Here is a 14,703-nt window from a genome sequence, read left to right as displayed (position 1 = left end):
GAATTCATTTGTAGCGTCAAGTGCATCATTCATCATATTATATAGCTAATGCTTCTTTTTACTCTTCAAAATCAAGATGCCGCTCAATCAGCTCAATGTTCGTTTTTTTATGTCGTATTTTTCCCTCCTTTTTTCTATCCTTCAATTTATTCTGCATATTATTTTGAACTAGTTTTTACTTGTAATGTGAAGTGTATAGTATATAACGTTAATAGTTAATAAATGAAGATTATAAGAATAAAAATGAGTTTTCAAAGGTTTTTATTATATTTATATGAAATATATTTATTATATAAATAAATCTCATTTTATTTGGAAGAAATATAAATATATTAATTAGGATATGAATGTTATTTATTATTTTGATTATTTTTTTTTTCAAATTAATTGTTTTTTGTAGAAAACGATATTATTCACATTATGTTAGAAAAACATCATTTATAAACAGACAATGTTCAAAGTCGAAACTAAGAACAAAAGTTACAAATCCGATTCCAATTGAAACATATAAATCTACAGTGAATTTGTTTGCATCTAGATGTCGAATAAGGAAAACAGGCCGTACTACGGCAAAAATCTCAAAATATCATATATTAGAGAGTGGAAATGTGGGACAAACAATATGTCATGACATACTGAATACAGATATTGGACTTAATAAATGTTATAGAAACATTAATTTCAATGTTGTTACGCCTATCTTGTCACCGATTTTAGAATCATTCAGAAATCGGCATAATAGATTTAATTATTCAGAGAAACTGAAATGTATAATCGCAAGAGATAGCAATAAGTATGAGAAGCAAAAAAAATATAAGAATCAAATTGATCGACGTTCACTGAAATCTTTCTTTAATTTGCTATTAGATAAAAATATTCCTTTGCAATTATTTGGAACAAGAAAAAATTTTAAAGTTATAAAAAGAAGAATAGGCTGCCTTTTAAGAACTGTCCCAAAAAATAATATCATTATAACAAAAGCTTTTAAAAGAACTGTGAAAAGAAAAAAAGCTACTGGAGCATCATTAAACATGCAACCATTATTCAATAAATTTGATGTATGTTTATTTTAAAACAATAATTAAAACAATAATTTTCATTTTTATCAAAAATCATTTCTTTTTTCTAACAATTTAAAATATTTAATGTTTTCTGAAACATTAACTTCTACAGATTTCTAATATTGAGTGGTTGCATTTAATTAACAATGATACAATACGATGGATAATTGTTTTAAAACTGTTACATTGGTTCTTTGCACGATATATAATAAAAATTTTACATCAATATGTGGTATTGCTATCACTTAGAAGTCAATGGGTTTATATTGCAAAAGATGATTGGTGCAATATGCAGGAAGAATTTATAAAGAAAAAAATAAATACATGTGGTCTTATACCATGTACACCTAGGAAAATAGACAAGTTGAAATTTAATATACCTGTTGGAACATATAGATATATCCCAACTTCCTCTGGCTTGAGAGCTTTATTAATAACAAAGTATACAATTCTTTTATTTATGCTACAAGTAAATATAAATATCATTAACAAAATTTTATATATTACGTATCTTACTTATTTCAGATATAATATTAAAAAAGAATTTGATGATGTTGATGTTGTTTTGAGATTTTTGCAGCAATTATATGTCACATACTTTAATGAAAATGGAACTCCAACTACAGCAAGTTGCAAACAGACAATTTTTAAATTTCAAGCTTCAACCAAAAATCCATTATATTGTGTGCGTTGTGATATACAAGATGCATTTGGCTCAATCATACAAGGTATAATTTATTATTTATCACATTTAAAATAGAAGGTATTTATCAATAAGCATAGTTTATTTCCTATCTTGCAGAAAAATTATATGATATTATTACTACATGCTGTAAGGATTTAAAATTAAATTATGGAAATTATATTGTGTTAAGGAGATATACTACATCAAAAAATAGAAAAAGGATAGAAACAGTGCAATTTTTATCTCATTATTTGAAGAAAGCAATAAATAAAAAGGCAATTATGAACAAAAAAAAACCCAAGTTAGTTGAAGTGGGAAAACTGCTGGCTAAGATAAACAAATTAATATTTGAGCAGAAGGTAGAACAAAGATATTAAATTAAAGTTGTGATTAATATTAACTAATACCTTTATACTATAGGTTAAAATAGATTGTCAAGTATATTCAATAAAACATGGTGTGCCACAAGGTATGCGGATATCACCAATTTTATCTGATATATATTATGAAAATATGTTGAAAGAAATATTCTTTGTATATAAAAATAATGGACTTTTGTGCAGATATGTTGATGATATTTTATATATCACTGAGAATGAACATTATGCAACAGAGTAAGTTCAATATAATTTTATGGAATAATTATATATTGTAGACATTATAAATACAAACTATTTTTATAGGTTTCTAAAAACTATCAAAAATGGCGTACCTGAATATAATGTGAAATTTAATCTTTTAAAAATTCAGTCGAATCTAGGATTGCAACATAAAACAAAAATTAATTTTTTAGGATGGAATATAATAATATAATGGGATAATATATTGTATGTTTGTAATATAATACATGTACAATATAATAATATTGTAAAACCAGTTTCTTCTCCTTTCCCATTTCTATAGGATGTTAAAATCATGATTATTATTTATTTTCAACTTTTCCTCAGGTAAAAAATTGCAAAATGAATTATATATATAAGTATATCTGAAATATTTTTAATTTACTGTAGATATCTTGTTTTTTTATATGTATGACAGCTAATAATTTTTTTTATAACTATAATTGTATTTGTTTGATATTTGCACATGTGTATGCATATCGATTGTAGCATTTAAAAAAAGATGTTTCTTAACTAACAATTTAATTTATTTTTAGACTTTTTATTTTCTACAAATCTATTGACAAATAAACAATACTGCATATTTATAATCAAAAATATTTAGTACGGCGGCACCAAAGAGTTAGTTTTAGCGAAGTAAATTATTGCAACGATCGCAACATCGTAAAATACGATACTGATGTACGCACGATCTTAAAAAAAAATAAATAATATTAAAATTATGATATGCAAATATTGGCATATGATATTATTTTCAATTTTGATAAGATTAGTTTCTAATTATATAATTTGATTTTTCTATTTTTTTATAAATTAAGTATCAATTGATAATGAATGCTATTGTCTATAATAAATAATTTTTATTAAACACAAGTATGCAAATCTTACTGTAGAAAAAGTATCCATGGATATCACGAACATTTTTCCTGCTGTTAGTACACAAGGTTCTCGCGTTTTCATTATCATAAAGATTAAGATTTTCCTTGTTCGAGATGAGGTTTGATACCATGCTATATTCATTCTGTAAAAGAAAAGATGTTACTTATATCTGAGGATATTTTTATACACATACATGCACAAAGTTAAAATTAATTTTAAACAATTAAAATTTTATATTGTTTTTATATTTAGTTTTTAAATTAATAGAGAAACTTAATTTATTTTATTAAATATAATATTATTATATAATATTATTATAAAATTTACGCACATATAATGTCCTAAAAAAAAATACTCTTTTTTGGGATATTTTACAGATATATGCGTCATGTTATTATATTTAAAAATTTCTTAATAACAAAAAAATTTATACGTACAAACTAATTTGAATATATGCGCTGTGATCGATTAGACTCTGTGCTTGAAAACTCTCAAAAAATAGATGCACTAATAATGCGCACGCAAATGTTATCTGCCTTAAAAATTCTTCCGGCTTGTCCATATTTGTTACAGCCTAAGTAAGATTAAATGTAAAATAATTATGATGTTATAATAATATTATGATGTTATAATAATATATTAATATTAATATTATAATATTAATATTATAATATTTACGTTTATACATTTTTTCTAATTTTATTAAATTTTATATTGAAATATTGTAATACATTTTTATTTTTGCAATAAATATTCACAGATTGGTAATTTATTATTTACCAGCACAATATGATTAATAGCATCATTATTACAAATATGAATAAAATTGACATATCGTAACTCCGGTCATACTCATGATAAGCATATTAAAACCTGCTAGTATAAGAAACATCTGACTGAATGTAGCTTCGACGAGACTGGCGAACCTTTGTACACAAATATATACGCAAATTTTAGGTAAAAATATTTAAATTAAAATGTTTTAAAAAGAGCATATATATATATATATATTATTTATATCTTTAGTTTATTTATATTTAATAATTATACTATATCATTTAAGTACATGTGATATAGTTAATTTTAGTAAAAGATATATATGAAAAAATATAAAATAATAAACTTACTGACATATAACACAAACCTTAAAGCATTTTTATGCGCATGAATGCTTTTTACAATATTTTTATATGGTTCATCGTCTTTTACAGATGGTTTGAAATTTATTTCTAAATTATCTTTTTTTATTATATTTTCTAATTGTTGCCTAAAGCAATTGATATTATGGTTTTAAAATTATGATTCTATTTATATTTATTTATATGTACATCATAAATATTCTACATCAATTCAATATGTTTTAATACAAATAAATTTTGTGAGATTCTTACTCGATGATCTTAAATAATCCGCAAACATGCTGTATCATGATTACATACATAGTATCCGCTGCAATGGCTATGCTTACACAAATAATAGCTGTGGCATATCCATGGATTAAGATGGGAAAGTAATATTTGTTTATATCAACGTAGTATTCGACTCAGTGTAGTAATGGCCGAGCTGTATTATTTGAAGAAGAATGCAGCAACAGTGGTTGTAACAATGGTACTAGCATAAATAACGTCAATGCAGAATAAAAAGCACCTAAATAGATCAAATATTTTTATTCATTTTTTTTTTAATTTATATTGTGATATTAAAATAAATTCGCTGGTTTATATTTTAAAAGAGCGACGAAGAAGATTTTTTTTATTATAAAAATCGGTTCGTCGCGTACGATCGAAGTTATATGACGGTTATTTATCGAGACAAATATTTTGATTATAATTCTCACTTATACGTGATGATTTTCTTTTTTCTTCCAATACATTTATTTTACTTACTTGCGTATATAATTGTAAATGTTCGTCCATTTTGCGCATAATTATTAAGAACTTTAATGTGAGTTGATTTCTTTAGCCATTGCCAATCGCTCTGTATTTGATCAAAAATTGCTCTGATCTGACAATTTAATTTTATTTTTAGAGAAAGAGGAAAAGCTATTCTAAATTGCAAAATATTTTATGATTGAAATTTTATTGAAATATTTTCGCGATTTAATTGTTTAAATAAATGACACACAATTATATATATACAATTTTTTAATAAATTATATATATATAATTTTTTTAATTTTGTTAAATCTTTACGAGATAATAATATATTTAATTTATTAATATATTTTAATTAATTATAGAAAATATTTTAGTATACAAAACATCGTGATATCACAAACCTCCTTTGCCTTTAATATGCAAGTAATTAATTTTACTCCACATCCTATATCGACTACTAATGGTGAAAGAGAATCGATAAATATATCGATATTTTCAATTGAGAGTAAACCACATACCTAATACCATTTAAAATATTTAATATTTAAACTGTTTTTTATAACAACTAGCTGCCATATATATTAGACAAGTCATTTCTTGGTATAAAAAACATTGATAAACTTTTCAATTAATGAGTAATTCCACGTTTGCGACATTTAAATGTGTATATGTCGTTATACCTTGGCGATAAATTGCGTACCAGCTAAAGACACTATAATAATAATAATAGCGCTGCTACTCCTTTTCGTTTGATATGGCCATTGGCCTATGCACGATAGGAGAATTTTATTGATTCTGTAGTTGCGTCCATCAAAGAATTGCATTTTGCGCGTCAAAATAGAAGAATTGAACGTAGTGGAGCAATATATTCAGAAAGGACTGCACGGAACTGCCATTATCTCGCTCCTACGTACATCATAAGATAATTGCCTTTAATAATTGTTTAGATATGTCGGCACCATTATGAAATTATTTTAATTGCTCGCTTATAGCTGCAGTCATTAGATCAAACAGAAACATTATCTCATTGAACTGCTTTGTTCTTTGAATTGCAGTTCTTTAGTTTTTCATTGTTCTACGAGATCTCGGCATCTCCGCATCTCTTCGCGTATGACAATAATAAAAAAATTATCATCTTTGGAGTTATATACTTTAAATGTTAAAAGATATTTGATTTCTTTCTATGATGTTTTTCTTTTTCTTTTCAAAGCTTGACACTTTTTTATATTTGTAAAACTACTTTTCCAATTTCTTTAAATATTTTAATTCATATTTGAAATTTTAAGTTAAAGCTTTCATGTCCTGTGTTTATATATAAGAAAGAAGTGTATATATTTTTTTATATAAGAAATATTTAGAGGTGTTATAACTAAACAAAATTTTTATTACATATACGAACATCGCATTCAAAGTGTAAATTTTTAATAATTTTGAAAACGAAGCGAAACGTTCTCTTGTCAATCGCGCTCATCTGTCGGTTGTTACGTATCTAAGGCTTTTTTGGACACGCGCATTTTTACAAATGTCCCGTTGGTTTTAAACGTCACAGCATCTATTTGTATGATATATATTTTTACCGCTTTTTATTTCACGTGACAGAAGCGCGAAAAAGAAGTGTACCGTCGTTATTATGCTAATCCTGCGAGTTATTCTTTGAATGTGACACGTATCATGCGAAGAGGCCTCGCACGTTATGACGTAAGTATAGTGCAAAAAAATTTACTTGATAAATCAATAATTCTTGAGTTTTGTTTGCAAAAAAAGATCTTATATATATATATATATATATATATATATATATATATAACTATTTTTATCTCTTATTTGAAACTTTTGCAGAGGCAGTTCGATACTTCTGCGACCGCTGAAGACGAATCGTGTTTCTCCTCCGAACTTGATCTACTAAATCCAAAGTAACATTTGATAATTCCTTTATATTTTGAAAAAGCTAGAAATTATATAATCTTATATGTTACAAGAGTGACACAGTCTTGTCATAGTTCGCGATTTGCGTGTCGAGCATCAAAGAACGAAGAGAACGATCGATTAAATCTTCTCGAATTATCGTCGAGATCATCGTATTGCTATCAACAACCGGTCGTTAATAGACAAATCATTGAAGCAAAATTACGTAAGTGATGTAAGTGTAAATGAAATTCAAATACGCGAGTCCGAAACATGTTGTGGTTAGAAAGTTTATGTATTTCGTACGATGGAAGTGTATGACGGATTTGTTATGGAATGATTTTGAAAAAAGTTTAAAATTTTTTTCTTTGCCATGATCCATTTTTTTACACACGTGTCATTTCGTGGAGACACGTTTTAGTTACTAGAGAGGCCGACCAAGTTCCTACGTCGGAGCGTACCTCAAATATTGGACCTTCTTTATCGCACCTTCGTTTGAAAAAACATGAGGTAAAATAAAATAAAAAATATATTTATTAATTTAACTGTCAATATTTAGAATTCAAACTACTTTAAGTCAAAAGTGTTTTAACATTATAAAAATTGTCACATTTACACATACGATTATTATTTAATTTCAATCATAATTATAATCATTTTGTATACAAACATTTTTTTTCGTGGTAAGAATATAACATCTAAATTTTTTATTAAAAAGATTCCAATATTTTTTATTTTATAAAAAGAAATTCTACATAAACATAAGTTCGGTCTCTAATTGATTAAGATATAGTGAGTTAAATATATATATATATATTATTATTTTGGTGGACAAATATTTTTTAGCCGCAAGTAACTTTTGAAGAGAAGCATTCGAGTGAGGGTGAAAAGTTTGATTGTAAATTCAACGAGAAACTTTGGTAATTAATTAAAAAAACTTGAATCATTTAAAAATCATACGTTCTCATTCATAGTCGCCTTAAAATTGTGGCGCAAATCTCGTCTCATTATCTCATTTAAGGCACCTAATGTATTGTGCTGACAACAGGAAGGAAAATAGCACGCCAAGAATTGTAAGGGTCATTCGACAGAATAGCAGGAAAAGTAAGTTATTATGATAAAGGTAGAATTTTTAGAAATCTACTCAAATGGAAGATTTTTCCAGTCGATCCTAAAGCAGATCGATCGGCAACGTCCGATCAGCCGCGAGCTGACAATAGTAAAAACAGCGTCGTTGTGCTTTATCACGGAAGATCCAGCCCTTCTCCGTCTTCTTCGTCGAAGACTTTTGTGCGACTTTCGAAATCTGATAAAACAGTGGCAGAAACACCGCGCGTATTGCGATCGGAAGTAGCAAGTCCCGCATCACCTGACAAGTGAGTGAGTGAGTAGATCTTGGAATGCAGTAGAAATTAAAAAAAAAAATTATTACGTAAAATTATTAAGACAGAAAAATATCTTTATGCGGGGAATATTTTTATAAAAGGACAAAGGTCATAGAAACTCCAGAAAGTCTGTCCCCGAGATATCCGTTACGTCGACGAAGGACTGCTTCCAGAAAATATCATCGTGTGTCGAGACAACAGCATTCTTTAAATGTAAACATTTATCACGCGAATCGAGTCGAACGAATTGTGTCACCGCCGCGCCATCATCACTGGTCTGCATCTAAAAGGCAGATAGAAATAGATCCCAATTACAACAAATCGAAGTGTATAGCCGAGCCAAGTGCAGATCCTATCAAGTTGCAAGACCGGAAAATTATTTATTATACCAACGAGAACGGGACTAATCAAAGGTCACAAAAGTATATCGAAGAAGAGAGACTTTGGAAGAAACAATACCCGTTGGTTGAAGCAGCAGCATCGAAACTTATGGATCAACGTTCAAAGTAAATAATATTCGAGATAGATATTCGGATAAATAATAGTGCAATTGACTGAACTTTATAGACTAAAAGATTATACATAGTTAATATTAATTCAGGTTAACATTGCACGACTTTGGACCTGCTTCGCTTGTAATTTCGCAATACCTTGGTTGGTACTTTCGCAATGTCTTAGTTAGCTTGTATTTTCACAATATCTTCGCTTTCGCGCGTGGCTCGCTGTGTCAGCGCTTCGTCAGCACTTCGTCAGCACTTTGCTTTTTCATTACCAATTTAATACAATGTTAATCTGAATTAATTTTAATTATATAGCCTTTCGAGCTATAATACAATATAATAACTTTGTGCAGACAAGTGGAAGACATCAAAAACCAGAAGCAATCGTTGCCTTGCTCGAATGTAGATATTCCGCTGCAACAAACACAGACGTTGTTTCCTGAGAAAACAAACGTTAATTCTACATTTATCAGCTTGAACGAGAGTAACGAAGCGAATCGCGTGTTTCCCTTTCAAGCAACCCCCAGCGGTAATCTCAAGATCATCCCGAATCAGGTAAGAAAGATCCAGCAGATGTTACAACAGGAGATTTTTTTTTCAAAAATGTTGACCTCGAAGCAAACATAACATAGTTGTTTTAGGTTGTTTTCGAGTCGAAGAAATTTAGCGTTCTAGTTGCCGATCCACGACGAACGAAGGTTAATGTTAAGACTGAGCTTAATCGATCCGGTAACGACGTCGGCACATTTGCTTCCAGTTCCTCGAATCGGACGAAATATATCGACCTTCCGCCTGGCGTCTCGCCATCGACGATCGATCAGTTGCAAGTAAATTTTCTTTTTAATTCATAATTATTTAAAGCAATATAATTTCTTAATTTTATATAATATTGGGATAAAAAAAACTGGTTTAATAATGTATGAGGGCGTTTTTACAGTCACATTCTTGTCATATTTAAATATTATTCGATTGTGCAACAGGCTCAGAAAAAGTTACCTTATATCGAAGCAAGGTACAGATCACGAACGCAACCAAGTGCGAAATTTAATTTATCAAAAATGGAATCGGTACAGCCAACATCTTATCAATTACCTCCACTGAACGAAGTACCACTCTCTTCGTTAGTTTCCTTAAATTTGCTAGTTGTATTTATAGTCATTTTGTTAGTCATAATGTTTATTTTTTTATTAAATATCTCGTTTCTTTCCGTTTTGAATAGACTAGGGTTTACGAATGAGCAACCGATCATTTGGCACAATATAGTTCTTCCAGAAAAAACCGATTTGTATCAGGAATTAGCTAAACGTATCACGAACTACAAGTAAGAAAAGAATTTTAAATAATGAAACTTTTTAAATACAAGATTTTTTGTATTTATCGCGTTGTAGATGTAAATATTAAAAAAAAATAACTTTGATTTTATTTAGCAAAGAAAATATTTAGCTTATATAGTTACATTTATATTTAGGTCGTAATCTTAAAGTTTTCAATAGAATGTTATTTCATTAAAAATTAAAATAAATATTTTTTTCTCTTGTTTTGCCAAGAAATGCCGACTGCATTGTCCGAATTGATCAGGATGAGTTTTACTGTCATCTTCTTGTTCTGCAAAGTTACAGCACGTTTTTCGATGAGAAAAATTACAAGGATATTAATTTATCTGGCGTAAGATTTTATCTCAATTTTGTTTGATTATATTAAATAAAAGAAGCACTTTCAAAATTTATCTTTGGAATTTAAAGAAAGAACTTGACGTTTCAAATTTAGAGAAAATTTATAATATAAGCATGATTTTATTTAAGAAAAAATAGAAGATAATTCTATCAATTCAAATTAAAATTGTTAATTTATATATATATATATATATATATATATATATATATATATATATATACATAAAATATGTAGAGCAACGTGACTTCCAAGGCTTTCTCTGTTATTTATGATTGGATGATAAGTCCAATCAACGATAGTTGTCAATTGTTACGAAGAGATAATATTTTGGAAATTTTTATGGCCGCGCAGTATCTTGGCATTAAAGGTGTGATATTAACTTACATCTCTTTCATTTGTAAGATGATAAATCTTTTTTTTTTTTTAAATAGAGACAATGAGAATTCGATTAAATATATATAAACAAAAAATAAAAAAAAATACAATATACAACATATGGACGCGGTATTTATGCTAAAAATATAAGCATTGTATTTTATGAAGAATTAGAAGAACAATGCTGGGCATTCATTGATAATGACGAGCTTTTCTCCGAGGATACTGCATTCTTATTATATTTGGAAGCAAAAAAGATCGGGAACACCGCGGTAATGGAGCTGATGGTGCCGAGGATCATGAAATTTTTCTTGATGCTTGTTAGCACAAAGGATTTCTTGGAATTGTCAGTGGATGAATTGTGCTTATTATTGAAATCCAATTATATTTGCGTTAATAGGTATGAAAAAATTGCAAGAATATCAGTTTTAAATATATAAAAAATATAATTTATAATTTAATCATTAAAAAAAATGTTGATATTAAAATCTCATTTATTAAAGAAAAATATTAATATATAAATTTAAAAAAGATTTATTCTCAATATATTGTAGTAATAAATTGTATAATTTTAATTAAATCATCTTTTTCATTAGCGAAATAGAGGTTTTAATGTCTGCCGTGAGATGGTTGATGCACGATTGGAATGAAAGGAAGCAATATATGTTGGAAGTACTTAAGTGTGTTAGATTTGGGCTTATAGCTCCGTGGCAATTGGTAGATGTTAAAAGAAATCCTGAAAATCCAGAATTTATGGAATTGATGGCCTATCCTGAAGTGCAAAAAATGGTGGACGATGGACTCGCGTATGAATTCTATTTATAATTACAAACCCTACAAAACAATTTATATATAAAACGCGTATAGATTAAAGTGTGAACAAATTGGAATTAATGCCAAATTCTGCAGGTTTGTTATTATAAAATATTGGTACGGTAATCAAACGGAAGATTACTATCATTGGATCGATTTACTTGGGCTCAGCGAACCGATTAATCGTAATTGGGCAGGACAAGATAAAGTAATTTATGCTTTATTAATTTTATAAATAATATTTTATACTTCTCCAATGAGCAGGCAATATTTTTAAAAATATTTTAAAATCTTTGAGAATCATTTTTAAAAACATTAAAATAATGGTTTAAGCCTCCTTTTAATAATTAAAAAGATTTTTATGTTATATTAAAAATATTTTTAAAAACATTTTCAAAAATATTATCTTGCTCATTAGGGCAATGTGTTGTTTCGAAAATTATAAACCATGTTTAAAGTATAATTTCTTGCTACAGAATTATGTTACGTATCGCGAGTTTCTCTTGTATCTCGAAGAATATCAAAAAACAAACATATCGGAATTAAAAACGCGGAAGATAAGTACGATACCCACTCCTCCCAATTCTCCTCCTAAAGATTGTTCATTGTTATCGCCGGAAAGAACAGGCGTAGATTGCAATCAAAACCGTTATGTAGAATCGCATCCTTTAGGTATAAATTGATACAAATATGTGATCTGAAAATTAATGAAAAAATTATATCGTGATATGCACACATATGAAATTGATATCATATTAATTTATGTTTTTCTATCTCTTAATATTTGTATTAAAATCGTCGACTCTTACATTTCGTTTTAGAGCAACATAGTACGACACAGATTAGGACACCGAAAAAGTGCGTATCAAAAGTCGCAACCTCGTCAGGCATAATGATCCCACCCGAAATCTTGACGGAATGTTTTAGCAATATGGGTAGAAGTAATAATATAAGAGCGGTAAATTTCAATACGACAATTTAATTGAAAAATTCCAATTTTGTTTTACACCTTGTATTTGAAATCTTTAATAATTAATCATTTAGTACATATATATATTGTATATATATCAATTTACGGATTTTGTACATCATATATAAATTGATTATTATAACTATAATGCTATTTATATATATGTCTATATTTTTATAAAAGAATTGTCAAAGATAAATATTAAGTATGGCAATTTATTTACAATTAGGTACTTTTATTCTTCTACAAATAATGTTCTTTCTTTGTAGAACAAAACGCAATGCGATGGAAATAGAAATAGCACACCTGTTATTCAAGATTCGAGATATCGCGGAGCAGGTGAATCACCAAGAAAATCTTTAGACTTCTTAAAAAATGAAAAACATATGTACAAACATCATCAGCGCGAGATTTCGATGGTATGAGTTCTTCTGTTTGGCATATATACAAATATATCAACAACATTTTTTTTCATCGTGTTTAATGTTTTACGTTTTTCGTGCTAAAATACTGTTACGTGTAAGAAAATAGAGATCATACAACATATTTTGATATACTTGAATATACCTTATAGCTTTTCCAAATATGTAATATGTATAGGAATACGCTAGAAGGTGAAAAATAAAATTTTATATAATTGATTATTATATGAAAACAAGTAATAATAATTATATTTATAATAAAAATCGCTTTATAGCTGTTTACACTTTGTGATTGTTTATATTTTGCGATTATTATTTACTTAGATTACATGTGAAAAGATTTAATTTTTCTATTCATTGATTAAGCCAAAGTATGAAGATCGACAGGAGAAGAATGTTTCGGATGTTTATAGTCGCAAGCAGTGGGAACAAAATGCAATGTTATTATCAAAAAAATCACAAAAATTTACAAAAAAATTAAAATATACTAATCATGCAGACTCGGCCAAATCCGAAGAAGAAGCGGCTACAATGATACAGGCTACGTATAGAGGATACAAAGTTAGAAGAAAATTTGACGAAGTTAGTAAATGATTAATTGTCTTGATTTGCATGCGCTTTAAAAATACATAAAATAAAAGAAAATCATTAGATATTTATTTTTTATTTTTATGCCATACAAATAACATTCTGATTGTTTAAGATTTAAAATTAACGATATATAAAAAAGTTAAGATTTGATTATACTAATGACTAAAAAGAATAAGTTTTACTTTTATTATCGTCAATTATTATGATATAAGCTTATATATTTTACAATTTTGTAGATTAAGAAATCATCTTCGGAGGAAAAGCAAAATGCTCAAAAAGTGGCCGAGCTGTTATCTATGTCGACGAGCCAATGCGGCTGGTCACTCCATAAATCAATAAATCCAGTCAAAATGTGCAACAGTGTAACGAATCAAAGCAAAAATGTATTACATCATATTTAAAAAAATATATAAATATTGATTATGCAATGTAACAAATGTTTAGTAATAAATACGTATATTACCTTTTATAGAAAAATGAGGATATTTTTTTTACACAGATGAGTAAAAAAAATATTTTTTTAAATAATTTCTGAATATGTAATTTCTGAATATGTAATTATATTATGTCGCATTAATTACATCGACTGATTGAACTATTGTTAATGTACAAAATGTGATAAAATTCAAGTTATTAATTAAACTAATTGAATTTAGACGCACAGTACTGGGTATACATACATGACATATAAAATGATATCGCGGCTAAGATACGAAATATAAATAAATTTTTTATCTCTAGAAAATAATATATATTTCTGAAATATTATATTTGAGATGTAAATATATATTATATCAACAGAGAAATGTAAACTTTATGGTTTCGACTTTAAATTTATATACTCAGCGTTCCGTTGTATAGGTTATCAAATAATAATATATAAAATAAATTATGTCACGGTATAATATGTGCTTATCATTATTTCAATAATTTTTGCATTGAAGGT

General features: G+C 27.6%; 3 protein-coding genes across 12 annotated transcripts; 2 read left to right on the top strand and 1 right to left on the bottom strand.

Moving 5' to 3' along the window:
* The first annotated feature begins 111 nt into the window (after window positions 1-111).
* Window positions 112-2,619, top strand: LOC126854062 (telomerase reverse transcriptase-like). 9 transcript variants are annotated; one of them, XR_007688060.1, is made up of 8 exons: window positions 112-257; window positions 401-1,058; window positions 1,174-1,502; window positions 1,587-1,789; window positions 1,864-2,047; window positions 2,167-2,215; window positions 2,310-2,360; window positions 2,430-2,522. XR_007688060.1 is itself a non-coding variant. In XM_050600454.1 (8 exons), exons 1-8 carry the CDS (start codon window positions 223-225, stop codon window positions 2,435-2,437), a joined length of 1,575 nt encoding a protein of 524 aa, XP_050456411.1. In that variant the 5' UTR covers window positions 112-222; the 3' UTR covers window positions 2,438-2,522. The 9 variants fall into 9 exon arrangements, 8 of the variants coding, with proteins under 8 accessions (XP_050456411.1, XP_050456409.1, XP_050456412.1 ...); XM_050600454.1 differs by having other exon boundaries at window positions 1,864-2,105; XM_050600452.1 differs by having other exon boundaries at window positions 1,864-2,105; window positions 2,167-2,360; window positions 2,430-2,619.
* Window positions 2,620-2,745: 126 nt separating this feature from the next.
* LOC126854064 (odorant receptor 9a-like) lies at window positions 2,746-5,946 on the bottom strand. The gene is given in 9 exon segments (XM_050600460.1): window positions 2,746-3,058; window positions 3,255-3,387; window positions 3,683-3,819; window positions 4,087-4,171; window positions 4,390-4,512; window positions 4,637-4,892; window positions 5,132-5,249; window positions 5,524-5,640; window positions 5,803-5,946. Coding segments are annotated over 9 exon segments (1,164 nt in total). The 3' UTR covers window positions 2,746-3,007.
* Window positions 5,947-6,568: 622 nt separating this feature from the next.
* LOC126854072 (uncharacterized) lies at window positions 6,569-14,193 on the top strand. 2 transcript variants are annotated; one of them, XM_050600473.1, is made up of 22 exons: window positions 6,569-6,820; window positions 6,962-7,035; window positions 7,102-7,253; window positions 7,449-7,537; window positions 7,874-7,947; window positions 8,049-8,131; window positions 8,193-8,403; window positions 8,514-8,918; window positions 9,266-9,467; window positions 9,554-9,739; window positions 9,893-10,032; window positions 10,132-10,233; window positions 10,460-10,577; window positions 10,821-10,953; window positions 11,130-11,361; window positions 11,558-11,767; window positions 11,871-11,982; window positions 12,251-12,446; window positions 12,596-12,732; window positions 13,014-13,163; window positions 13,533-13,748; window positions 13,994-14,193. In XM_050600473.1, the coding sequence occupies exons 1-22, from the start codon at window positions 6,794-6,796 to the stop codon at window positions 14,156-14,158; spliced, it is 3,414 nt and encodes a 1,137-aa protein (XP_050456430.1). In that variant the 5' UTR covers window positions 6,569-6,793; the 3' UTR covers window positions 14,159-14,193. The 2 variants fall into 2 exon arrangements, with proteins under 2 accessions (XP_050456430.1, XP_050456429.1); XM_050600472.1 differs by lacking the exons at window positions 6,569-6,820; window positions 6,962-7,035; window positions 7,102-7,253; window positions 7,874-7,947 and having other exon boundaries at window positions 7,319-7,537; window positions 8,076-8,131.
* The last annotated feature ends 510 nt before the right edge of the window (window positions 14,194-14,703 follow it).

This window comes from Cataglyphis hispanica, chromosome 13 (assembly GCF_021464435.1).
Source record: "Cataglyphis hispanica isolate Lineage 1 chromosome 13, ULB_Chis1_1.0, whole genome shotgun sequence".
Lineage (NCBI taxonomy): Eukaryota > Metazoa > Arthropoda > Insecta > Hymenoptera > Formicidae > Cataglyphis > Cataglyphis hispanica.
The sequence above is the reverse complement of the archived record's forward strand: the minus strand, read 5'-3'. Positions and strand labels throughout refer to the sequence as shown.